General features: G+C 41.1%; 1 protein-coding gene across 4 annotated transcripts; it reads right to left on the minus strand.

Annotated features, from left to right (window-relative positions):
- Nucleotides 1-1423: 1423 nt before the first annotated feature.
- Nucleotides 1424-22887, minus strand: eif4ba (eukaryotic translation initiation factor 4Ba). 4 transcript variants are annotated; one of them, XM_060894833.1, is made up of 15 exons: nt 22760-22887; nt 19577-19720; nt 18360-18565; nt 14424-14540; nt 14138-14192; nt 13817-13951; nt 13542-13670; nt 12614-12778; nt 12075-12312; nt 11078-11166; nt 10766-10988; nt 10117-10160; nt 6567-6654; nt 6098-6170; nt 1424-2335 (listed from the first exon to the last, which is right to left on the minus strand). In XM_060894833.1, exons 1-15 carry the CDS (start codon nt 22770-22772, stop codon nt 2264-2266), a joined length of 1791 nt encoding a protein of 596 aa, XP_060750816.1. In that variant the 5' UTR covers nt 22773-22887; the 3' UTR covers nt 1424-2263. The 4 variants fall into 4 exon arrangements, with proteins under 4 accessions (XP_060750816.1, XP_060750817.1, XP_060750818.1 ...); XM_060894834.1 differs by having other exon boundaries at nt 19577-19717; nt 22760-22806; XM_060894835.1 differs by lacking the exon at nt 6098-6170.
- Between the last annotated feature and the right edge of the window lie 4441 nt (nt 22888-27328).

The following is a 27328-nucleotide window of genomic DNA, read 5'->3' on the forward strand; positions in this document are numbered from 1 at the left end:
ATCAGTAAGGAAAAGAACAATCAAATGAATACAGAAGTCAAAGAGACAGCTGTGTGACGTTAAATCTATTAGTAGTTTTAGTAACCACCAAAACATTAGAGAAGATCTCAGCAGGACAAAGGTACGGATGCTACTAGAAACATCCTGTATCAAGCTGATAATGCTACTTAGAGAGTAAAATAACAAACCATCTGACTGGGCTCAAAATCAAAGGCTTACTAAAGCCTGGATCTGCATCCAAAGTAATCGGAGAAGAAGAAAAAAAACAAAAACGTTTCTGGATTGGTTCTATATATTTATGCACCCTTGAGTCCAGATCTCAGAATAGATGGATGTGGGAGTGAGCTGCAGGAAGATGCTGAGAAAATGTCAGGGTCACACAGTGATGGACAACACACAAGCAGATGTCCAGGCTGAGAACACTGTGTGCCTGTTCTCACTGCTGCCTCCAATGGCCCAGTCTGCTTTCTGTCACAGGCTTCAGTGCATGAACTCTTATTTATGAGACCTTGTGGCCTGGGTTTAGGGGCAAATTCTTCAACTGCAAAAGGGTGATTCATTTTAGCACACAAAACTAAAGAATGAGAATGACTTTGACTGCATGGCTTGTTGGCAATTTTTTTTTAGATGAATTTAATCAAATCAAAGAGAATAAATTGAATGGAATCATCGTGATCCAGTTTTATTTTAGAATATGGGTTTTTATGCCCTGAGGTTAAACTGTAAATTCCTTGCATCCATTTGGGTTGAACTTAGCGTCTTTAAAAATATCTACACGATGTGCTGATTGCAGAAACTACATTCCCATGGAGAGAGACGTGCTGCTTTGCTTGTTTTCATGGGAATCTCCCCTCAGCACTGCATCAAGGAAATACGCATGAGTGTTTACACATGGATGTTGACTGTAACGTTGCGTTGCATTACCCCAGATCACGTTCCTCTGAACCACACTGGAAAGTGCCACTGGGGATGAACTACAAGTATACTTTGACCTTAAAACAAAGCACAAGTGCAGCAGTCACTTAGGGCTTTTTATTAGATATGTTGCTTTCAGGAAGAATTAAGTGTGTGACCTTTTGACTGTGTGACCTTTTGACTGTGTGCCTCCTTTACCTCCTGTAGATAAACTCAAAACTTCCTGTAGTTACAGGAAGAAAGTGACCCTTGACTTATTTCATTTCTGCTGCTTCATGGAATATCAGCTTACTTGATAGTTTAGACAAGCCACAGGCATGTGATTATATCCAGTGTCGGCTGTAGTAGCATTTAATCCGTTATTTATATTTCAGAAAAAAAATTCATGGGATTGGCTTGCATGTGTGAATGGCACTTCACATTTATATTATCTAGAGAGTCTTTGTTTTGCTTAGAACGCTTTAATGTAACAGAAATGTAAAGCATGAAACCACAGACTGCACAATAGTGACCATTTTATTAAAACCTTTATTCAGAATGCACACAAACTGCACTGGTTGATTCAAAAAGCAATTTGTCACCAATGATTAAAAGGAATTGATTAAGGGGCAACATTTTGTAAATGACTAACAAGCTGTAAATCCTTAGAAGATAGAAAATATTTGTTCTGAGGGCACAGCCGGCCACAGAGGTAGCTTAATAAACTTGTCCATGAGAATGGGTCTGCAGGATAAAATAACCTTATTCAAACTTTGCGGAGGGAAAACGCAATGATGGAAACTGCTTATAACTGATATGTGGTATGGAAATGGTTTGCTTTCTGCCTCACATTTAGTAGATCAGCTTCAATACAAGTCCCATATAATATGCTTTAAGACATGATTTTGCAAGATTAAATGCGGCTGAACAGATCATGCAGGTCCCAATGTCTGTTTTCAGTTAAAAGGGGGGACCCTGAAAAGCAACAAGACACTCGCCTTTGGTAAGAACCTACCTTGTGTCATGCCCTGCTTTTATAAACTAGTGCTAGAAATGTGTGATGTATGCCGGAGCAGCTGCAACAATGGGATCACATTCGCTCATTTTTTCTTTAAAATTAATAATAATTAGCTTAGCCAACTTCCCATGTACCCTCGTATTTTAAAATGAGTCTGGTATTTTTTCCCCACTAGCTTCTGCTCAGTCCTGAAGAAGGTGTTTTATTAAGAGACTGCCATGTAATTTTACTGCTTCTCCAGATTTTGTTTCGAGGGAGCAGAGCTGGGTCCTTCATTGCTGCATGGAAAAAGATGGAGGATTAATTCGTAATTCATTTATGACCGTCTTTTCCGCTGCAAATTTCTCATTCTCAGTTTTCCTCAGCGTCGTCTCCCTCGCCATCCATTAGTAAGGCTGCGTATTTACTGGCTGAGCTGAATTTCTGCCAAAAGAGAGAGAAGATCAGATGTAACTGAACACTGATAAACGATAGATGATATTAAAGTCTTCCATGTTGGGGACTTTGGGCAAATTAAAATACGAGACAGCTTATGGTCTAAATTGTCTGAAGGGAAAAGAAAGAACAGAAGCTTAACCAAACATGAAGAGGTATAACATTAATGCAATAATTCAGACCATTATTTTTACTTTGATTACACTGAACATATCTTTGGGTGCTTTATAACCAGAAACATACACACAGTAAACACACATTGGGGCAGATCCTTATACAATCCAGGCTTAATATTAGCAAACAGGGCTATATTTTAACTCAACTGAGCTTAAAACACACCATGAAAATGAAAGAATGCAAAGCAAATTGACAGACAGCTGGAGTGTAAATGCCTAAATCTGACAAAATGTCTAAATCCTTTTTTAATAATTCTATCCATCTTTTATATGTAAGCCATTTTTGCTTATCTACACAAACTTTTCAGTCCTAACACTGTATGAAATTCATCAGTCATGCACCTGATCCACATCAGTACTAAACTAAGTTCTGACAGGATGGAGGGTGTAGCAGTACGGCTCATTTCACCTCTGTGGTAAGAATCATCTGGACGTGTTCTTGTATCTTGCACATGTACACCAAGTGTGACGGATCATGTGGTATGTGCAACAAATCCCACCATATGTCACTTGCTTGTACATGGTATCAAGATACAGTGGCAGTGTCTGACTTCCATCTTCCTAAGCTTCTTCTCATCTCCCCTGCCTTGGTAAGTGTATTTGTAAAAAGCTTTCAAGTCAGGCTGTTGGTTCTAGGAAATTCACTTCCACCACAAGTGGAAAAGTGCAAGGATCTTTCTGAGCAGATTAAAACAGGATTTAGGCAGCTCACTCATGCTTATACAGCGTGGAAAACATTGTAGATCATCTGTCTGAAACAGAACTGTAGTGAAGTGAGCACTAAGCTAAGTGCTAAGATAGCTGCTAAGGTCATTTGGAACCTGGACTGAGCTGGTGAAAACTTGATGAAATGTACTGCCAACATTGAGCCATACATCACTACGTGTCTAGGCATGCAGGCAAAACCACACAAGAACCAGTTGAATCTCAGTGCTCTAAAAAGCACTAAAGCTCTAAAAGCCACAGTTGTACAGGTGCACAGATTTACCTTGTTCCAAAAATACTACACTAAAACTATTTGATAAATATGTGCAATGCAAAAGCTTCTTGATTCAATAATTTCCTCTTACTTGATTATTATTACCAAGACAGATTTCCAAAAAAAAAAAAACCTCACATTTGGACGGATTTCCTAATAATCGAATCAAATATAGCAACGGTTTATAAGAAACGTGGTCACTGATAACAGGAAAAGTATATTAACAGACTGAAATAATCCCTGAAGTTTAAGGTAGTGTAGACTGGGACCCAGAAAACAAAAAGGGCAAGTGAATGTTTATTATTGATATTATTTATCATTTAGCATATTTATCATTGATTCTTATTCATGGAAAATGTACACTCACCAGCCACTTTATTAGGAACACCTTATGCATGCTATTATCAGGGCTGTTTTGTGCTGTAAGCTGTCACTATTGGGGCCGCAATAAATTTAAACATACACAAAAAAACACACACTTTACTAATTAGTTGGTGAAAACATTTATGTATATATCTATGTGATGAGTAATATAAATGTGATATCTATGTGATGAGTAATATAAATGACAATATTCATAACTAATAACTAACTGAAGAATTGAAGCTCATGAAGCGTCTCTGTATATCTGGGGCAGAAAGTGCAAAATGTTGTTAAGTCCAATGGCCATTGAGTAATGAGGCTTGTGCTGGATGGAAACAACGGTTTGGTTACAAATAATCAAAAACGTGCCAGTCGTCAAGTGTGAAAGTCAAGTGAAGTGCAATACGAGAAGCAAAAGAACACAAACACGTTGAAAAAGAATAACAATCAGATCCCAAATGCTTAGAATCACTGCCATTATTACGCAATGAACGAGACACAACTCATGAGAAGTTTCAGTATTTAAAACAAGTATGAGATTAATACAAGGTGTTCTGAATTTGTAATCACTGCACATGACTAATCTTGTAGTAGAGATTGAAGTCTGTTGTGATGTTGGAAAGTAAGAGTTCAATGCGTGCGTTTGTTTGTGGTACGGAATTCTGGAAGTTGTGACAAAAGCAGTTCAATAAGAACTTTTTTTCCCCCCGATACCATTTGAAAATATATATTTTTATTTTTTTTCTGCCAGCCATGTCGAAATTCTATTATGTAACATTTCCAAAACACATTTTAGCATGAATGAGTATTGAAATGCATTATATTTACTTTATATTATTCTATTTGTTATTAATATTTAAGCAATTAAATTAAATATGTATATATTTGCATATAATGACAATGTCTGGCAAAGCTGACAATGCAGTTGCTTAGGGTCCCCAGATGTAAAGACAAGTAAGTATACAATCAGCCACTCATTTAGCAGAAGCACGATGCAGTGCTTAGAGGTCAAGAGCTTCAATTAGTTTCCATCAGAATCTGGAAAATCTCTGATCTGTGACTTTGACCGTGGCATGGTTGTTGGTGCCAGATGGGCTAGAGTTTGAGTATTTAGGAAACTGCTGATCTCCTGGGACTTTCATGCACAGGAGTCTCTAGTGTTTACACAAGAATGGTCCAAAAACATTCAGTGAGCCGCGGAAATGCAAAAAAAAAAGAAAGAAAGAAAATAATAAGTAGAGCACGGTCAGACTGGGCCGACATGACAGGAAGGTTACAGTAATTTAAATAGTTACTTATTACAACTGTGGTGAGCAGAAATCACAACATACTGAACCATGGGATGTTGGCTATTGATTCCTTCCCAGTATTTATGATTTTCCTAAAAGTGGCCAGTGAGTATAATCCTTTAAATTGATAAACACTGTTGTATCCTGTGTGCAAGAGAAGACTTTTGGGCAGATCAGGGGTTGGGTTTTGAGAACCCAATAATTAGCAGCTCCAAACAAAAGAGCAGACTCAGTAATGTTCAAGAGAATTCATTTGCCCCCTTTTCACTCCAAAACACAACTACTAATACTAAATAAATTAGTGATACTCCTTATCTCATACCTAATGCACACACTAACCTTTCACTGCAAGAATTTCTCTCTTCTTCTTTTAATGGCTATTTTCATGGCAAGCTCCATGTAGGTAAAAAAGGGCAGTCCAAGGAATCTTACAGTATTACAAAAAGAAAATCTTAAAATTCTACCAGAATGTCAACACCACCAGCTCATATAAGGTCCTCCACGTCACAGTATTCAATAAGAATTTTAGGGTTTTTCAGGGAAGTAATTAAGTTTTATAAATCTGAATAAAAGCATTGTCTAGAATTGTGAAGATCAGCACAGTATGTTTAACAGTCAAGCAAATAATTTGGGGTCTTGCAACAGGTTAGCAATCTTAAACTAATTAGGTTTAATTTGTAGGTAAACGTTAGTTAAACATTTTCAAAACTTATTATTGAAATAAGCTGGAAAATATTGATTTTGACAGACGATGCTTGATTATGGCAACCTTTCTATTTCTTCTTACTGAATAAATGTGATGAACACAAACTGTAATCACACAGCAGCTTACCATTTCAGAATATTCAGACAAAGACACAGGCACACCCAGAGGCAAAAATATATAAGGTCATGGGAAAGAAGGTCACACCCAGAGAAAGTGCCTTAGAGCTCTGTCACTCACAGGACTGGGAGATTCCTCATATTTCTTTGGCCCTGGTGCTGGTCTGAGATCTCGCTCTCTTCTGACGTCCTTTCTACAAGCAACGTAGAACAGACTGAAACAGCAGTCTCTGGCATGCATATACAGCCACACTTAGTCTAATGGCTAGATATACCTTTTCTTGAAGGTTTTACTTGGCATACTGAAGGCTGGGTGGTTCATGTATGTTAGTAAATGATGAACCATTTTGGTTACAGCCCAAAGTTCCCCAGGGATTTTTTTTAATTGAAGAAGCTAGGGCTCAGATGCAGCAAATGATGCAGAACAATTAGATAGTGCTGGCAATCTGGATATAATATTACAAGCCATGGAATTTTAAGGCCACAATGGAACAATTTTTTTAAGTATTCATTTGAGACTTAAAGGTAGCTGCAAATGGACAATAGTTCTGTTTGTCCCATGGCCAAAATTCTACTCAGTAGAGGCTAACCTGTCCGTTTCCTTGCGCCGTTCTCTCCCTGCTGCTGGAGCTGTAGCCCCCCCGCGGCCCCGGCGTGGACCATCTCCCTTGTTCTCATCTGCAAGGAGAGGTGCATGTACAGACAATGTGCAGTTAGACAGTTAAAGTGGCTCCTCAGTCGAGGGCTGCACTAATGTCTTAGCACTAATATTACACTGCTACTGCTACAATGCAACAATGCATAAGTATAGCAGAAAATATTAACTCAAGTGCAATTCTCTTCAACTGGTAGTAACGTCTCAGTGTTTCGTCCATACTGTGACACACAAGCACATTATCCAGTCAAAGCTATACATCCCATACCTACTGTAGAAACAGAAGATATTTTCAGTTATTATATCTTGTGTTTAACATTTGTTCTCTTTAAAGCATTTCTTTTGCTATCTCACAATAGGACGTTTTTTTGCCCAGCTGATAGTGACTGGCAGATGTGATACAAGCATCATAGTGACAGCACAGTCTGAAATGTCTTGCTTTCTGTACAACAGACTTTGTGTGTAAACAAACTGATCATTGAACTGATCACTTGCCACCAAATGCTGCCTGCCTCGGCACCACCTCATCTCACAGAGAACATTCTGCCTCTGACAGTACTAACTTAATTGCAGCCAAATTATACTGTGAAATACAAATGATATCAAACCATGATATTGAGCATGTATACTCGGTTGGTTTGTGCCACATCATGCCTGGGTCAGTTGTTGGTGTCCGGAGAAAATGGCCCCATTACTGCCAGAAGGAGAGAAAACCAAAAGTGCACAACATCAAGGGTTTTAAAAGAAGAAATAATGAGCAATAAGAACCAACAAGCAGTCTGGTCCACAGGAAAGTTCTTGAATGCACTGTGTACAATCAACTCTCTCACAGAACAACCTCTGAGATCTCAACCAGTTTGGTCTTCAAAGCAGCACATTCCACGGAAACTGCCATTCTGGCTGTCTCTGAGAATCTACATGCTGCTAGATCAGCCAAGCTGTCATATGTCATCCTTCTCCTCGACCTTTCAGCGGCGACGGATACAGTCAATCACAAGACTCTCTTGTCCACCCTCAGGAGTCTTGGAATTGGCGGATCAGCATGGGAATGGTTTGCTTTCTACCTGAAGGGTCGCTCATATCAGATAACATAGAGGGGACCGACATCTACTCCATGCAGACTCTCCACTGGTGTCCCACAGGGCTCAGTACTTGGTCCTCTCCGTTTCTCCCTGTATACGCACTCTTTTGATGAAGTCATTTCCTCACATGGGTACTCTTACCACTGCTATGCTGATGACACTCAACTCTTCTTCCCGCCCTCAGATACCACTGCTTCTGCTCAGATCTCAGCATGTCTGTTGGACAGATCATCATGGATGACGGCTCATCAGTTGAAGCTCTCTCCCAACAAACTGAACTGCTGATCATCCCAGGTGATTCATACCCAGGTCAGGATCTTGCAATATCCCTGCATAACGATCTGATCTGCTCTTTATTCACAGCAACCTTGTTGTAACCATGGACAATCAACTGTCCTTTTCCTTGCATGTTGCTAATGTGACATACTCATGTCGGTTCCTTTTCTACAACAATATCACAAGGTTTTTGGTCCACACAGGCTGCCCAGGTACTTGATCAGTGTCTGGTCATTTCAAGACGCATGCGGCTCTTTGCTGGTTTCATGCGGCTCTTATGTTTATACCGAAGTTTGTATTTGTGTCTTTTTAATATGCGTGTTCTCTTCGCTTGAGTCCAATACGAATTTTCGTCAAACACGCATGAGAGTGGGATGAAAATACCTCAAAGTTTCCCAGTAGGAGCAAGATCATTTGAGTAAACAATTTGTGTCAAGTTCGCTCTCAAAATGGCAGGGAAAAAAAGGTGATGTTCATGTGTGCCCATGTGTATGATGTGGCTCTTTGCGGTAACACAGTAAAAAATGTGGCTCTTGGTCTCTGACTGGATGGCCACCCCTGCCCTAGATGTTCAAACAGCCGAGTCACTGGCTATCTCCAAACGACGGGTGAAGACCTACCGCTTCCTGAAACACTTGAACTAGCACTTTTTCTCTGGTTTGTTATGTGTATGCTTAAAAACTATAAATAAATAAAAAACTGAACGGTTTTAGATTAACTAGGTTAAATCTGTAACCTAGTGAACCAGTGTTAATGTATTCATCGATAAAGTCTTAAAAGCACTTTTGGATGTCGCTCTGGATAAGGGTGTCTGCCAAATGCCGTAAATGTAGGAAAGGAAAATGTCTACAACTAATAATAGATCTACACACATTGACAGTTGTAGCTTTGATAGAGTTAAAAAATAAAGTGAATCATATCTGTCTATGCTATGTAGACCTACAGAAAGCGTTAATTTCCTTATTGATGCCATAAATAATTGCTCAAGCTTTGACCAGGTTTGAGGGTATTTTTATACAGGATCAACAATTCTGGAAGGTAATGATTATGGAAAATATCATTAAAGTATAAGCCCTCAGCACTTAATGCGACATGTCCGTATTGTGCAGTACCAAAATACAGAATCTGGGTCTCAATGGATTAATGCTCTATTCTAGACTTTTATTGAATATTAAGATTAAAGAGTATTCCTATTACAGTTACTAACAGTAAGTTTAAAAACCCCTTAAACCTACCAGCAATCCTGTTGGGTAGGATTTTTAATTGAGAGACAGATCATGACAAACACATTCATGGCAGAAAGTATTAAAGAGGGTTTCCAGTCTTTGTAACGTGACAGTACACATAATTAAAGTTAAGCATGGAAACAAGATGGACAAAGATGTTTAGGCTCTGATAGATCATCGGGGGTCTGACGTTTTTTTTATTGTTAAGATGTACCAAAGATATGCATGCGAGTATATGAACATCTCTCCAGGAGCAGCAGCACATGTGGGTGTACATGGGGAATGAAAGTGAAGTACTGTATGTTGGCTCCTTACAATGAAAAACGAATAAGTGTTTGTGTGAGCAGTACAAACAATGATGATACGTAGTTCATGGGACTTTATACACTGGTAATTTGACCAAACTGCATCAAAATGTTTGACTCATGTAATCATCTCTTTTCAGGATTGGGGTGGAAAACCATGGATATGCACAGAAAAACTTATATATATATTATATTTTTTTTTTAATGAAATGCATAATCAAGGCATAAGCAATACAGTACACTATGATGCACTTTATGGCCAAAACTTTTTGGACACTTGACCATCACACCTTCATGTGTACATCTCATTACAGATGCAGTGCTGTGGGAAAGAATAATAAATCCTATCCAGAAGGTCTGGGGTGCTCTGTTATGTTTTGATCAGGGCTCTGTGCAGGCCAGTGCATGTCTTCATGACTCTGCGGATCCAGTAAGGGAAAACTGTAATGCTACAGGATACGGAGACATTCTACACAATCATGTGCTATGAACGCTGTGGCAACATTTTAAGGAAGACCCTCACATGGGTGTGAGGGTCAGATTGTCTGGCCATTTAATGTACATCGTGATGACTGAACCATTTCTCTTGATCTTACCTTTGACTTTCTGCGGAACTCTCTCATCAGCTGAGCTTGTAGAGCTGAAATCAGACAAGCCAACATGATTGTAGTCAAACTCATTATTCTGATATGTAGCATTAGACAGTCTCTCTTGGGGGATTTTGTAGCCTAGTAGTTGCAATTTCTAATCCCAGGTACACAAACTGCCACCACTTGGCCCCTGAGCAAGGCCCTTAAACCTTAATAATCTCAGTTGAATAAAATGAAATAAAAATCAAGAAATAAAATGAAGTCCCCCCTTGGAGGGAATGATTAGAATGATGAGTATTCAAAAGTGTCAAAATGAAATATGCCTCCAAATGAATTACCCTTTTTTTTTTGGATATCTATAATTCTCTTTAGTAAAGAAATATTTGTGCTACTCATATATACACGCGTGTGTATGTATTTTATATATATATATATCTATATATATATCTATATATATATATATCTATATCTATATATATCTATATATATATATATCTATCTATATATACACACACACACACACACACACACACACACACACACACATACATATATATGTATATGGCTATAGCATGCCAATAAACCAGAGTGCCTCTGGAAACAAAGAAACAATCAGTATATTTCAGTGACAAGTGCTGAGTGGTTGGATTCTGACCTTTTGGGCGGACCAGGTTTCACCTCGTTCTCAGAGGAGCCACTGCTCATGGCACTTCTCTTTGCCCAGGCATTCTCTTTAGGGGGTGGGGCTGGGACCACCTTCAGGGAAAGCCCATCCTGCTTGGATGATGGCACATGACTTCCTGGAGAGGGGGGTTCATCGTCACGCCCGCTGAACACCTCGTTCTCCAAAGAGCGCTCGCTTTCTCTGCGCCTTGAGCCTGCAGGAGGAGGAGTGAGTTTCCTTTCAAATAAACTTAACAACAACAACGCAGGATTAAATCAGTTATAATAATGAACCATGATGCACCTCTGCCAGTGGTGCTTCCTGGTTGTGATGACTCGCTTCCTGTTCGGGAACGCTCTGTTGCTTGGTCATCGCTTCGCCAACTGGGATGTCTGAATGTGCAGAAAAGAAAAAAGGACAAATAAAAATTTTCCTGCTATTAAGTTAACTCCATAAGCATCATTTCTAAAAAGCCTCAACAGTTCTGTTCTCATTTTCAAAATATTATAAGCAGATTGGCTAATTTCACTAAAGACAATTAAACTATTAAGCCTACAGAAGTACTTACTTGAGGAGAGAGCACATGGGTACACATGGATGAGTACAATACTGTTGACAACAAAAAACAGCAGACACTATAGCAGAGCTATAAAGCGATTGTGCTGTGTTTCCTGTCTGCAATCAAACAACCTTCTACAAACAAAATAATTCATCCGTTTTCTCTTCTTGTATCCATACAGCAAGTGAGGACAAGCAGCGATCAAATCAGGTCAACACATCAGGCAATTCACATTCCAGACATCCAATATTTATGAATCTCACAAGAAGAATGTGGTATTTTTGGAGAAATATTTAGTATTTGGCCAATGTTGCAGCACATGAGCTGAGAAGCGGGTGTGTCTAGCGCTTAACACTTATACAATGCTACCATCTACTGGACATATTCTGAAAACGATTTTAGTACCAATGTTTTAAACCGAATCTGTCCAATGCATCTGTCAACATTTGACATGTTCTCCTCTTACTGGATAGAAGAACACAGAATCTGTTGACTTTAAATAACTGAAGTCTGAGGAAATAAACTGAAGTTAATTAAAGGATACAAATTTTAAAAACAAACACAAATGATATAAAAAAGGTATAAAAATAAATTTTACATGACTATATTTGGACTGCTGCAGTTGAATTTTCTAGGGTATAATTAAGTAAAACTGTATTAACAGTCCAGTACGCCCTCAAATTATATTGTTTTTTTTTACACCAAAATCATGAAGATTATGCAATTGGATGTGGGGATTACCTCTCTCTGGGGTTGCGCTCAGGTCTCCCCTTGTCCTCATCTAGCTGTCTCTGCAACCTCTCCTGCTCTTTCTTCAGTCTCTCTTCCACCTCCCGCTCCTTAGAAGCTGTGTCCACTGGTTTGGCCCCTCCGAAGATGGAAGCTGATCGGCTAGAGGCGGCTAATCGGGCGCTGCTCTGGTCCTCATCCTTAGGAACGCTACGAGGTTTCAGGTTCAACTTGGGCCTCTGAAGAGGGCCTGAGCAAATCAATCAAAAACTTTATTCTCTCCCACCATAACCAGTAAGACACAATCTTACCAATCATGCCAGACATTACACAGGACAATACAAAGTGTTCACAGTACAACAACGCGGTTAGAGTGGAATGGCAAATTCGTCACAATATAAAAACATTTGTGTAGTGCACAAAAAATAATAGCAAGTCCAAACAGAAAAAGGAAGAAGTATAGACTATAAATCACAGATGATGTATTTAAATCATAAGCAGTGTACAAAGAATATACAAAGTTTATCTGTGGCTGAGATGTAAAGTCTCACCTCTGTCCTCACGTTTCTCATCCCGTCTCTCATTTCGGTCTTCACGGTCACCATAGCGATCTCCATAGCGATCACCGCTGCCACGGTAGTCATCCCGGCGGTCGTCATAATCACGCCGGAAACCACTACCGAACGGACGCCGCCCTCCACCACGGGAGTCATAACCTAACACACAAAAGACACTTTATCCTAAACCTTTATCTGCATGTATAAAATACTATAGCTTATTTTATCTAAGTGCTGGGTGATAAGAGATTTGTATTGTGAAGGTTTTCCTCTGTAACAACAATATGTTTAGGGTATTTCAACTCAATATATATTTGTTTCTATTTTCCAGCATAAGATACAAGAAAATAAACAATGGATGCAGTCTGATCACACTGCATATTTAGAGCTTGCTGCAAGCCAGCAAACAGGCTGCACGGTGCTGAATTACACGCCATTGGGAAGACTGGTGTGTGAAAGCGAACCTGACAACAATTATAAATATGCTACTTAGCTATAGGTATAGAGTTATTGATATCTGTCCATGACAACATTTTTCTAGTGTTAAGAGTAAAGCTGCAGCATGCATGGTGTGCTGAAAAGGTCAGAAAATGTGACCTAATTAAACTAGCATTGGTGAACTATCACCAGCAGAAGTGTACAAATGACTAGACAAAGGGTTCAGAATCAGCACATTATATGGTTATATGTCAGCTACTACCAATTTATGAGCAATGCATGCTGATGTTTGAAATTAATGAACGAAAGAGGTGATTCATTTTGCCTTATTTTAACACAATGCGTCACTGAGTGCTTTATAAGCACCTGCATAATGACCTACAAACCAATCATTAATGTAAATATGAACATCCACTGAGTGACTGATATCACTTTAAATCATGCTTTGTTATGCAAAATTATAGCAAACGTAGTGATGCACCACCTCTATCATAGTCTCTGCGGTCCCGGTCGTCATAGCGTTCCCGATATCGGTCTCTGCCACTGTCGTAGCGATCATTGTCCCGGCGTGGACCATCCCGGTACCTGTCTGAGTCATAGCGATCTCGGGATCCTAAAATTCAGCGAGAAATAGAATTCTGTTAGATTTATAAAGTGTACAAAGTAGTTTCCTCCAAGAAAAATTAGAAAAAACTAAAAGAACATCAATAAAGAACTAAAATTGTAACAACTAAAACAGTCCGAGCCGAGGTAGCTTACGTTCTCCATAGCCATCGTCTTTGCGTGGCCCTTCATCCACATCGCCACTTGGCCGTGCTCGCCAGTCTGAGTCCGTCTTGTCTGGTCCCATGTCAATGCTACGATTACGGTCTCGCCCTGACATCGAACGGTCATCTTTGGAGTAAAACCAAATGTGTTTTAATTGGAGCTACTTCTAATTTTAAGCCTTTAAACAAATAGAAGTTCTAAGATCAAGCTTGACTGTCATCCATAAACAATTCTGATTACTTTAGGAAAACCATTATGAATAACTGTTCAGTTGAACAGACATGTTGGCAGCATATACTAATTAAAACACACCTTTCTCATTGGACTGATCTGCAATGTCCACACGAATCCGACGATTCCCCAAGTTCTATGAAACAAGTAAAGTAAAGGAGTTACAGTCAAAAGGTATGTCATGGTTACAGATGATCGCCACCACCTGATGGGCTCAATTCCTTAGCAAAACTTTGTTAAACAACAGACTTTGTATAGACAAAACAGCAGTAAATAATACATGTAAATATGAGCTTATATTCATTTAAGCCAAGCTGTAGTATTGAAAAAAAGAATCATTTATACAGCATTATTTGAAAGGTTTTACCTCCTCATTGAGACTGAGTGCACGTAGCAGAGACTCTACGTCGTCAAACTCTGCGTAGCCAAAGCCCTTGAGTCGCTCTGGGTTACTGGGCTCTCGGGGGAGACGCACTGCACTGATCTACAGGAACAGAGCAGATTAAATAAAGCAGTATGGCAATATATTATCCTCGCTGAAGAGAGAAGTTGGAGTGCAAATACTTTTTTGGCAAGTTAGTCTAAAAATTGTGCTTTATTGCAGTGAGTGATTGAGAGTTTGAGTGTGGCATGCAGAAACTGTGCATTTTACTGCACGCTTTATTGGACACACCTTCCTTGTTGGCATAGAATACTTACTCATATAAACATAGAGCTTCCACACAAGTCGCCAAATTTCTGTGCACAGTTTGGGTAAACAAGTTGCTTAGTGTTTAATCTGTGGTAACTTGTGGACACAACAACATTGCTAGCTGGGTATTTTGGGCTTGTGAAATGATTCAGATCCAGGCAATGACACCAAGGTGTTAAAAACCTGCTGCAAACAACGCTGTGCCTGTACACTTATACCAGCACAACATCTGCCAGACATACCACAACGCGTGTTACTGCTATGCAGAAAAAAGGTTTTTTACAAAAACACAATCTGTTCCTTGTGTCTACAGGGCTAACAGCTTCATGCTGACTTCACTGTATCTTAATTTATTTTATCTTATTCTCTCATTTTATTTCATTGCATTCTATTTTTTTTCCCCAATCTTCTTTTCTGACCCTTTTGTATTTGATTCTCTATAATACAGACAGTTGTAAAAAAGCATTTCAGTGCATGTTGTACAGTGTAGGATTGTCTATGTGTCCAATAAAATGTGTAAATCAGAAATCAGAAAGGTCTTTATTGCCAAGTATGTTTTCACATACGAGGAATTTTTTCTAGTACAGGAGCTCCACAGTGTAAACATATAGCAATGGTAAGACATGAACACATAAATAATAGACAGTTGTATGTGCAAATTGAAATATGTGTGCAAATTAAAGTAAAGATGTGCAAATTCAAATATAGATGTGCAAAATAAAATATAAATGCGTACTTGTAGACAATGTAAGAATAGGGTTTGTTCTGTGTATGTTAGGTGTTCATCAGATGTATGTTAAGTGTTCATCAGATGTATTGCCTGAGGGAAGAAACTGTTCCTATGTCTGGTCGTTTTGGTGCTCAGGGCTCTGTAGCGTCGGCCAGATGGCAACAGTTCAAAGAGTAAGTGTGTTGGATGTGAGGGGTCCAGAGTGATTTTCTTTGCCCTTTTGCTCACTCTGGAGACGTACAGGTCTTGGAGAGTGGGGAGAGTTGTGCCAATGATTCGCTCAGCAGTCCGGACTACCCTCTGTAGTCTCCTGAGGTCGGATTGGGTGGCTGAGCTGAACCAAACAGTCACTGAAGTGTAGAGGATGGATTCGATGATAGCAGTGTAGAACTGTTTCAGCAGATCCTGTGGCAGGTTAAACTTCTTCAGCTGGCGAAGGAAGTACAACCTCTGCTGAGCCTTTTTCACAATAGAGTCAATGTGAATGTCCCACTTCAGGTCCTGGGAGATTGTGGTTCCCAGAAATCTGAATGACTCCACTGCTGTCACAAAGCTGTCCATGATGGTGAGTGGGGGGAGAGCAGGGGGGTTTCTCCTGAAGTCCACGATCATCTCCACTATCTTGAGCGTGTTCAGCTCCAGGTTGTTAAGGCTGCACCAGACAGCCAGCCGTTCAACCTCCAGTCTGTAAGCAGACTCGTCACCGTCCTGGATGAGGCCGATCGGTGTGGTGTCGTCTGCAAACTTCAGGAGCTTGACAGATGGGTCATGAGATGTGCAGTCATTCGTGTACAGAGAGAAGAGCAGTGGGGAGAGAACACAGCCCTGGGGGGCACCAGTGCTGATGGTGCGGGTGCTAGATTTGAGTTTTCCCAGTCGCACTAGCTGCTGCCTGTCTGTGAGAAAGCTGGTGATCCACTGACAGACAGAGGAGGGCACGGAGAGCTGGGTTAATTTGGGCTGAAGGAGTGATGGGATGATGGTGTTGAAAGCAGAGCTGAAGTCCACAAACAGGATCCTCACATAAGTCCCTGGTCTGTCCAGATGCTGCAGAACATAATGCAGTCCCATATTGACTGCATCATTCGCAGACCTGTTTGCCCTGTAGGCAAACTGCAGAGGGTCCAGCAAGGGTCCAGTAATGTCCTTCAGATAAGCCAGAACCAGTCTTTCAAATGATTTCATGACCACAGATGTTAGGGCCACAGGTCTGTAGTCATTTAGTCCGGTAATTTTGGGTTTCTTTGGGACGGGGATGATGGTGGAGCTTTTGAAGCATGAGGGTACTTCACACAGCTCCAGTGATGTGTTGAATATCCGAGTAAAGATGGGGGCCAGTTGATCAGCACAGGTTTTCAGACAGGCTGGTGAAACACTGTCTGGGCCTGGTGCCTTTCTCCTTTTGTTCTTCTTAAAGACCTGACCTGTCCGCTCTAAAGAGCTGAAAGCCCGGCAGACTTAACGAGCTGTCCGGAATGGTGTCGTTCAGCCAGGTTTCCGTGAAACAGAGAACAGCAGAGTTCGAAAAATCCTTATTTTTCCCGGTGAGCAGAAGGAGTTCGTCCGTTTTGTTGGGTAGAGAGCGGAGATTCGCCAGGTGGATGCTTGGCAGCGGTGTTCTTAAACCGCGCTAAGTTTTACTAACGCGCCGGCGCGTTTTCCCCGTCTGCGCTTCTTGAAGCGCTTAAACAGCGCAGCCGCTCCGCCAACTACTATATGCAGAAAAACGTCAGAATACTCAAAAACCCGGTAAAAGATCTTTTGGTGTGTACTGCCGAATGTTCAGCAGTTCATCTCTGGTGAAACCGACCGGATTTCCTTGACAAAGTGCAGGAAAAAATAACAAAAACAGAGTAAACACTGAGGAGCTAAGCACTGAGGCTGCCATCAGCGGCGCCATCTTGCAAGAAACCAGGAGTCTTGGAATGGAATGGAAAGTGCATGATGGGAATAAAACATTGTCCCTGCACAGACCTCTAGAACAGTATACTCTTGTTCTTGAGAACACTGCCCATGGACTTTTGGGTGTTTTCCTCAACCCAAAGTCATCAATTAATTATCCTAGTAAAACTAGGATAAACTGGCTGAGTTGGAGGAGGGAACACACCAAAATGTGCAGGGCAAGAGTACTCCAGGATTGAAAAACACTGCTCTAGAACGCTGATAAAGCATGTTTTCCAGGGTTCAACTGTACATATAGACCTAGTGTACATAACATAAGTGAAGTCGACACCATTAACACACCTATAGGGGCCTCAAATGTCAATGATCAATGGAAAGTAGCATGAATCATACAGACTACAGAAATTCTAACAAGTTGTGAAACGTGAGCTGCAACTCCCAACTGGTCGCATATGGTACAGTAGCTTAAAAGGTGACAGATGTAGGACAATAGATCTGCCAAATGTTTACCAGTCAGCATAATATTTAAATAACGCAAAGATGATGCAAACTGAAAAAAGCCCATAAGGAACGATCAGCGTGTCTTCTAGCTACAGTGAACATAGAACACTTTGTTTTAAAATTTTAGTTCATTAAAACTGTACATATGGTGTAGATTTGTACTTCTGTAAAATACACTATAATTGCTGGTGCAACAGAGGATTAAAATACAAGCAACATAGAATGGAAATAACATCATTTCAAATAGGAAATTAACATGGGGGGAATCCGGTGAAAAGTACTGATGCAGTGACAATTTAACAAATCTTTAGTTTCTGCACAGCTGCCACCATATGACTGGCTGATTAGATGATTGCATGTACAACTAAGTGAACAAGTGTTCCTAATGAATAATGGGTAAATAATTAAATATTGATAATCTCCGGTGCAAAAAATGTTTACAGCAAAACAACATACTACTTAAAAATACAGCAACTTACATTGAGTCCATGGAAAAAGCTAGTGATGGATTCTTCGGTCACATCATAGGGCAAGTTGCCCAAGAAGGCGGTGTACGGTGGGCAGCGTGGCAGACGTGAGCGGTCAACGTTGGGCTCGCGTGCAGCGCGGGGTGCCGTGGGCAGGATGGAGCGATCAATGGGTGGAGCACGATACACATCTTCCTCCGTGTGCCAGGAAGTAGTAACTGTCAGCAAGAAAGCCAGGGATAAAGCTACCGGTTTCTAAATCAAATGAAACCTATGACTGGACACAATGATATTGCAATAACTGAATACATACTGAGGGTGTGACTGAAATAAACCATGAGGTCTTTACTAGAACCACAATGTTTGATCAAATTACAGTTGTCTAATTCATACTCACCGTAATACTTTACACTGATTGTAAAATATGAATAATGAGCTAAAAAGTGGTGAAATGTCTCACCTCACAGCACTTGACCAAAAATTTGGCCTATTATAATCCACCACCTCCACTATGATCAAAACTCACAGGTCCTTTAATTAGCACCTAACATAATGAAGACTACAGCAGGGGCAGTGATTTTTCCTGCAAAATATATTTATAAATATAAAATATTTATTTAAAAAATAAAGTACAAAATATACTTCAGATGTGTGCCAGCTGAATTTCTATAAACTAGTGAACAGAAAAAAGATGAGACAGCAATAGCTAGAAGTATTGAGTACTAGAAGGAGTAAACAACTAATTCATGATGGCAGAGCTCCAGGTATTTGATCCCATACAGACAACCTCACTGTAAGAAAGCTATTTTTCTGCAAATTCTAAAAAAACAACAACAACAAAAAAACATTAGTGCAATGATGAAGTGCTAAAAGACAATTTGTGTCATTTATTCACATGCAAGAATCAGACTCAGACAATCATATTGGTACTTTGGTCCTTGAAAAAATATTTAAAAAGGTCATTTTGAGATGATGGAAAAAAATCTGAATAATGATCATAAAACCCATTTACATGCTAAAATAAATGAACAATCCACATGATCAACAAATGAGTTATAAGACATGTGCATAAGAAATTGCCACAAGACCAGTATAGACCGCAGGCTATATAAATCATAATCATTATTAAGCCATGTGGAACCCAAATAAATAAACAAGCAACAAGAAAAATCTAAGACTGACTGAACCCCATTTCTAAGCACGATACATGTTTTTTAGCAAACACTCACCGTCTCCCTCCAGGTCATCAGTCTCATCTGCCCAGCTGGTAGGTTTTGTGGGTGTGTAATTTGGTACAGGGTTTCCTCCGCTGTCCTCTGCTAAGAAATCAGTTAGGGTGAGGGTCTTCCCCTTCTTGCCCTTCTTTTTTGCTGCTGAAAAAGACATTTTAGGTAAAATTACATGCAAAATATTGCACTATTCTCAGCAAATTCTTACAGAAACATAATGCAGGCTACAGCCCACATCACACAAACTTGTATCTAACCAACGCGGGACTCCAAGAGGGACATCCAAGGGAAAAAAGTATATTTATTGCTGATTTATATGCCATGATGGTGCACTACATCTCTTTGCACATGCTTCCTGAACTAAAACAGAACTCTGTTCATGGTAGGCCCTAGTTTAGTTACTGGCAGTACACTTGGGCAGAACAGCAGCCAGTGACATTAACATGTAGGCAACTCCACAATGCTTGCCAATTATATTTTAATCATGAAGACTAGCATGGAAACCTCTCTTACGCAATCCCCTCTGCTCTCGCACACACTCTAGCCCAATCCCCTCCGCTCTCGCACACACTCTAGCCCAATCCCCTACGTTCTCGCACACACTCTAGCCCAATCCAGGCCGCTCTCGCACACACTCTAGCCCAATCCCCTCCGTTCTCGCACACACTCTAGCCCAATCCAGGCCGCTCTCGCACACACTCTAGCCCAATCCAGGCCGCTCTCGCACACACTCTAGCCCAATCCAGGCCGCTCTCGCACACACTAGCCCAATCCCCTACGTTCTCGCACACACTCTAGCCCAATCCAGGCCGCTCTCGCACACACTCTAGCCCAATCCCCTCCGTTCTCGCACACACTCTAGCCCAATCCAGGCCGCTCTCGCACACACTCTAGCCCAATCCCCTCTGCTCTCGCACACACTAGCCCAATCCCCTCTGCTCTCGCACACACTAGCCCAATCCCCTCTGCTCTCGCACACACTAGCCCAATCCCCTCTGCTCTCGCACACACTAGCCCAATCCCCTCTGCTCTCGCACACACTAGCCCAATCCCCTCTGCTCTCGCACACACTAGCCCAATCCCCTCTGCTCTCGCACACACTAGCCCAATCCCCTCTGCTCTCGCACACACTAGCCCAATCCCCTCTGCTCTCGCACACACTAGCCCAATCCCCTCCGTTCTCGCACACACTAGCCCAATCCCCTCCGTTCTCGCACACACTCTAGCCCAATCCAGGCCGCTCTCGCACACACTCTAGCCCAATCCAGGCCGCTCTCGTACACACTCTAGCCCAATCCAGGCCGCTCTCACACACACTCTAGCTCAATCCAGGCCGCTCTCGCACACACTCTAGCCCAATCCAGGCCGCTCTCGCACACACTCTAGCCCAATCCAGGCCGCTCTCGCACACACTCTAGCCCAATCCAGGCCGCTCTCGCACACACTCTAGCCCAATCCAGGCCGCTCTCGCACACACTCTAGCCCAATCCAGGCCGCTCTCGCACACACTCTAGCCCAATCCCCTCTGATCTCGCACACACTCTAGCCCAATCCAGTCCGCTCTCGCACACACTCTAGCCCAATCCAGGCCGCTCTCACACACACTCTAGCCCAATCCAGGCCGCTCTCACACACACTCTAGCCCAATCCAGGCCGCTCTCGCACACACTCTAGCCCAATCCAGGCCGCTCTCGCACACACTCTAGCCCAATCCCCTCTGCTCTCGCACACACTAGCCCAATCCCCTCTGCTCTCGCGCACACTAGTCCAATCCATCCTGCACTCACGCACACCTCCAATCAACATGCAAGCCTGGAAGCTTTCTAGCATAATGAAAGACGCTCCCTTTACAACATTTTAAAACCTACATTTTGCCTACAACGACTTGTATGAGTTAAGTTGTCTGATTCCGTACACTTGATCACAAGCTTTGACCATTTAGTGTACAGTTATTAAGTATGTCACAGAAAATTTGAACGTTTACTTGTTTAATTGGTTAGTTTTGTTTTGTTTTTAAAAAAAAGCTTTACATTATACAACAATAGGCCTCCCAAAGTTTTATTTTGCTTCCTGTACAACAATAAAAGCTTTGAATACTAAGTCTACACATTAACGGTGACTGAAAGGTCTACATTTAGCGACTGCTGCATTAGTGACAGATTTTTTTTAACAAAGAAAAACCCACCTCAGTCTCACTATCTGCCCAAACACAGATTTATTACACCGTGTCTACGTTAACTAAAACACGTTTGAGATTTTATAACCGTTTAACTGTTATTTCCTTCCAACAACGAGCCAAATGTGGTGTTATTTCTATTTCTTTTCAAACATGACGTAGCTTCAGTAGCTGTGGTTTCCATTCGATCAGCAAAGGCCTTTATCGGCTCGGCTTGTTTTTTGGCAGCTGATATCAGCAGGTCAGACAGCTGGATTGTTGCACAACTCTGCAAGTCTCTGTACAAGTCACATTAAAGCAATGTGATGTAAACCTAAATAATTTTTAACAGACATATAAATATATTTAGCAAAGACGATAACAAGAATTACCTTCACGCTGCACCCGGAGACCTGCAACTGAACGTACTTTATAATCGCATCGGCTAAGTAACCGAAAGACGTGCTAGCTAATTAGCTTGCTAGCTCAATGTTTGTTTTTAGCTTAGCGTTCGAGTACAACAACTGTCTCGAGCCTTTTTTCTCGAGTGCATGTGCGTACAGCAGTAACGCATTAAGCGGTTTAGCAGTTAGTGAAACCGCCTTATTGACCTGCAGGCGAAACTGAGGCAGAGCAGATAAAGCCGCGCTGTCAGACACTTCCACCACACAAGCTACAGACTGCTAGGAAAACAAATTCAAACGCCGCCACCACCAAAATAACCGACCCAGTCTTCACCCAAATAACACAAATGATGATAAACTGAGAACTCAGATCAACGCAAACTGTTTGTTTTGGGCGTTTAATCGGAGCCATGCAGATGATCCATATCTTTTGCATAATAAGCCGTTAGCGTTAGCTTCGCACCAGACCCTTTCTCTATAACGTCTTGTGATTGTACAGAAAGCGCCTATTAAGCGCCATTGCAAACTTGTCACTAGTGCAACACACGGCTTAACAACTGGCCATCGCTCGCCAAAACCATATATAACAGCCCATCCCAGCACGGAACATCTTGTAAATCTCACCTGAAGCCGCCATGATGGAGAACGAGTGCGTGTCACGTGTCCCGGATGGAAACGCCACCACGTGGTTGATGACGTAGACACCGTTTTGTCCATCAAAAGCGAAAGCATTTCTTGGTGCATTTAGGTGTAATTCGGTACCTCATTTAATGTATTACCGTGAAATAAAACACGCATTCTCTCTGTTGATGTTACATTTTAGTAATCTTTTCGTGCATGGGTATGATTACTAATTCGAGTCTACTTGAATGTATATTTCCTTTATATTGCATTGCTCTTTCTTCTACTTTCAGCTTTTCCCGTTAGGGGTCGCCACAGTGAATCATCTGTTTCCACTTAGCTCTATCCTCGTCATCCTCTACTCTTGGCAGCTTCATCTCCAACATCCTTCTACCAATATAAACGCTTTTCCAAACTATCTCAATCTAGCCTCTCTGACCTTGTCCACAAAACAAACAACCTGAGCTGTCCCTCTGATGTGCTCGTTCCTAATCCTGTCCATCCATGTCTACCTCCATCTCACTACTGTCTCGTACATCTTTCCTTTGATTCTTGCTGACACTCTTCTGTCACACGACACTCCTGACACTTTTCTCCACCGGATGGATGGTTGTCCACTTTTCTCTATTTGTGGTCAACCATCCAGTGTGACGGGAGTGTGGAAAAGAGGTAAAGAGGCAAGTGCAGGCAGACTTTCATTGCTCTTCTGTCCAGAGCAGACCTTCGCGTTTCCAGATGTTCCTCCACCTGCTCTTTACTCTCACTACAGATCACATTGTCATCCGCAAACATCATTGTCCATGGAGATTCCTGGCTGACTTCACCTGTCAACCTTTCATTCATTCATTCATCTTCTACCGCTTATCCGAACTACCTCGGGTCACGGGGAGCCTGTGCCTATCTCAGGCGTCATCGCGCATCAAGGCAGGATACACCCTGGATGGAGTGCCAACCCATCACAGGGCACACACACACACACTCATTCACTCACGCAATCACACACTACGGACAATTTTCCAGAGATGCCAATCAACCTACCATGCATGTCTTTGGACCGGGGGAGGAAACCGGAGTACCCGGAGGAAACCCCCGAGGCACGGGGAGAACATGCAAACTCCACACACACAAGGTGGAGGCGGGAATCGAACCCTGACCCCGGAGGTGTGAGACGAACGTGCTAACCACTAAGCCACCATGCCCCCCCCACCTGTCAACCTGACCATTAAAATACCAAACAAGAAGGGACTCAAAGCCGATCCTTGATGTAGCCCCACCTCCTCTGTATGACCTACATACATATCCTGAACTACTCTGATGTACTTCTCTGCCACTCCTGACATCCTCATACAGTACCATAGCTCCTCTCTCAACATCCTGCCATGCGCTTTCTCTAAATTCACAAAGATGCATGTGAATTTTAAATTCACTCCATAATGTTTCCTTATCTTCTTTTATCCTTCCAAATGACACACCCAGCACCCTCCTACCTGTCTCCCTGATCACTTCTGCTGTAGTTTCCCAGTCATCTGGAAGCTCTTCCAGACCACCCAAAGCCTGTCTCAGCTTCTGTCTGAATTCCTCGTGCCATTGTTCCTTTTTCAACCCCCACCAACTTACTCTAACTTACTCTAGAATCTCTCCTTCTCTTCTAACTCACAGCCTACTTGTGGAGCATAACCACTGATGACATTCAACATCACCCCTTCAATTTCTAACTTCAAACTGATTTCCCTGTCTGACACTCTTTTCACCTCTAAAATATTCCTCACAAACTCATCTTACCCCATTTCTCTTCCTATCCACACCATAATAAATCTTTTTGTATCCCCCTCCAATACTATGTGCTTTACTCCCTTTCCACTTGGTCTCCTGCACAAACAGTGTATATACAGTACCTTTCTTCTCTCCATCATGTCTGCCAGCTTTCTACCTTTCCCTGTCATTGAGCCAACTTAAAAGTCTCTATTCTTAGACCTATACTTGTGCCTTTCTTTTTCTCTCTCTGCTTATGAACCCTTCTCCCTCCTCTCCTTTCTGGCCAACAGTAGCCCAATTTCCGCCAGCACCCTTTAAGTCAACAGTGCCGGTGCAGGTCGTTGTTAACCCGGGCCTTGACCAATCCGGTATGGAATTCACACTGATGCATTTTAAATTTAGCAAGTTTTAAGCCGGATGCCCTTCCTGACGGAACCCTCTCTATTTATCCGGGTTTTGGTCCGGCCAGGAGCCACTGGCTTGCAACTCCTGTGGCTAGATTATGTATAGTGCATTGCATACAACAAAAAACATAAAAGTAACCTATTAAATGGATTCATCCAACTGTAATAGGCAATTCCCCTCCTCCACTATTTTCAAGTGGAAAGTAATATATATTATTAGTGATATATATTTAAAAAGTGGCATTAGCAGCATTATTGGCATTGTTTTCTGTAAATAAATGGCTCAAATTCAATTTGATTTTTACTTTTGGGAACCCATAACTCGTGTATCACCAATGGTTGTAAGTAAAAATATGGAGAAAGCATAGGGCTGATTTCTTTCTAGCCCAGACTGGAGATTTATCCAGTATACCTCCCTTCATGACAGTCATTTACACTGGGGATAATTTGTTTAAGCCTGCTGCTTAAAAAACCTCCAGAACACCTCTTCAGCTGTATCTGACACTGTGACATTCAGCAGTGTATAATGTAGACTAAGCAAACATTGTCCAATCCAAGTATAAATGACAAAAAAGGGAAAAACAACAGAAAGCAGAACCATGTTATCTGTTAATGGCAATTCAGATTTTATTTGTCACACAAAAACATACAAAGTACAACAATCTTGTAAGTACCACAGCTTTTCTATGTGCCATGCATGCTTTTCAAAAGAGAATTGAAACACTGATGTCAGTCATAAATGGAGTTGACTGTATGTCTTTTAATAAACGTCTTCCTGTGTGTAGGCATAATAGTTTGATGTCTAGGATAAGCCTGCTGTGTGTCAAAGCTTAAACTTTCTTAAAAGTAATAGCCAGTATCTGATAGGTAGCAGATTTTTAGCCTTCCCATTCAATATAATATATTGAATGGGAAGGCTAAAAATCTGCTACTTATCAGACATTATATTATAATGTCTAACGCAGTGCCACCTTAAAAGCTGACTGCAAAGTAAACATCGTTAGCATGTGTTTGCAGTCAGAGATGTTTGCATGTTTTGTTAGAGGGAGAGTTTTTAACCATGTGTACCTTGGTTTAGTTTTGTGTGATCATCATGTGTACCCATAAGTGGTTGTATGGAAATGAATGTTTCTTTTAGTTTGTTTAGACGTTAGTAAGTACACACACACACACACACACACACACACACACACACACACACACACACACACACACAAGAATCAAATCTGCATGTCTGTCTTTCCAGCTGTATTGGAGATATGAACTCAATTCTTCAGAAGATATTCCATCAGTATGTGTATTGATGATGATGGTAAAGAGCCCTGAATAGAAATATATGACACTTGTGTGCATGTACACATGTGTGTTCTCTATATTAAATGTCAAAGCTTAAACTTTCTTAAAAGTAATACCTAGTAACGGATAGGTAGCATTTAACCTTCCCATTCAATATAATGAATACTGTGATGAAGATGAATATTTATTCAGGTGCCAATTCTGTCTAATATGTACATTCATTGGGTTTTTGATGTACATCTACATATAGGTGCTCTTTGTATGTTTAAAATCAGTGACCGTAAGTCTCTTGCTATGTACAGTATAGTGGGCCAACCATTATCCATTATCTACAACAGTACATACATTAGACATTATTTCTCATGTCGATTATTTTCAGCACAGCGCTGACATGGTAGTGCTCTTATTAATAATCTTATGATGGAATGTTTCCACTGATGGTTTGGGTGGGGGGAAGGGGGGGGGTGCATTGTGCATAGTCTTACAAGGCTATTAACCTTCATTCCTTCAGCTGACTCATGTGAGTCAAGTGTACTGACCTTGAGATATTCAAAGCCCATTGTTTAAAACAAACTGTATCACCACTTGGCATGGTTATATAACTGATATTTAAGACAGACTGTTAGTGACAAGCTATCCTTTCCTATCCAGATCACAGAGGTAGTAGTTTAACTGTAGTTTATCTATCTATCTATCTATCTATCTATCTATCTATCTATCTATCTATCTATCGCTCTCTCTCTCTCTCTCTCTCTCTCTCTCTCTCTCTCTCTCTCTCTCTCTCTCTCTCTCTCTCTCACACACACACACACACACACACACACACACACACACACACACACACACACACACTCTCTCTCTCACATATAACATGTTGTTACTAGATGCTTGAATTTCCTCTGGGATCAGTAAAGTATCTATCTATCTATAGGGATGTCTCATCAGTGCTCACTATGTTCCCTTACAGTAAATGACATCATATTTTAAAAATCTTTATGTTTTTATTTGACTCTCATCCATCTTCATCTATAAATGTAAGTAGCTTTTTGCTGTTCTAGATCTCAAATGATTACTTAAGATAACTTTGCTTATTTGATTTATTATTTTTAAAAAAAAT

This window comes from Tachysurus vachellii, chromosome 19, assembly GCF_030014155.1.
Source record: "Tachysurus vachellii isolate PV-2020 chromosome 19, HZAU_Pvac_v1, whole genome shotgun sequence".
Classification (NCBI taxonomy): domain Eukaryota; kingdom Metazoa; phylum Chordata; class Actinopteri; order Siluriformes; family Bagridae; genus Tachysurus; species Tachysurus vachellii.

Excerpts from the sequence above, each read along its gene's own strand:
- eif4ba (XM_060894833.1), bottom strand. Across the intron at positions 14,193-14,423 it reads CACTCAGTCTCAATGAGGAG|AACTTGGGGAATCGTCGGAT; the intron begins GTAAAACCTTTC and ends CTTGTTTCATAG. Across the intron at positions 6,171-6,566 it reads CGGCGCAAGGAAACGGACAG|AAAGGACGTCAGAAGAGAGC; the intron begins GTTAGCCTCTAC and ends CGTTGCTTGTAG.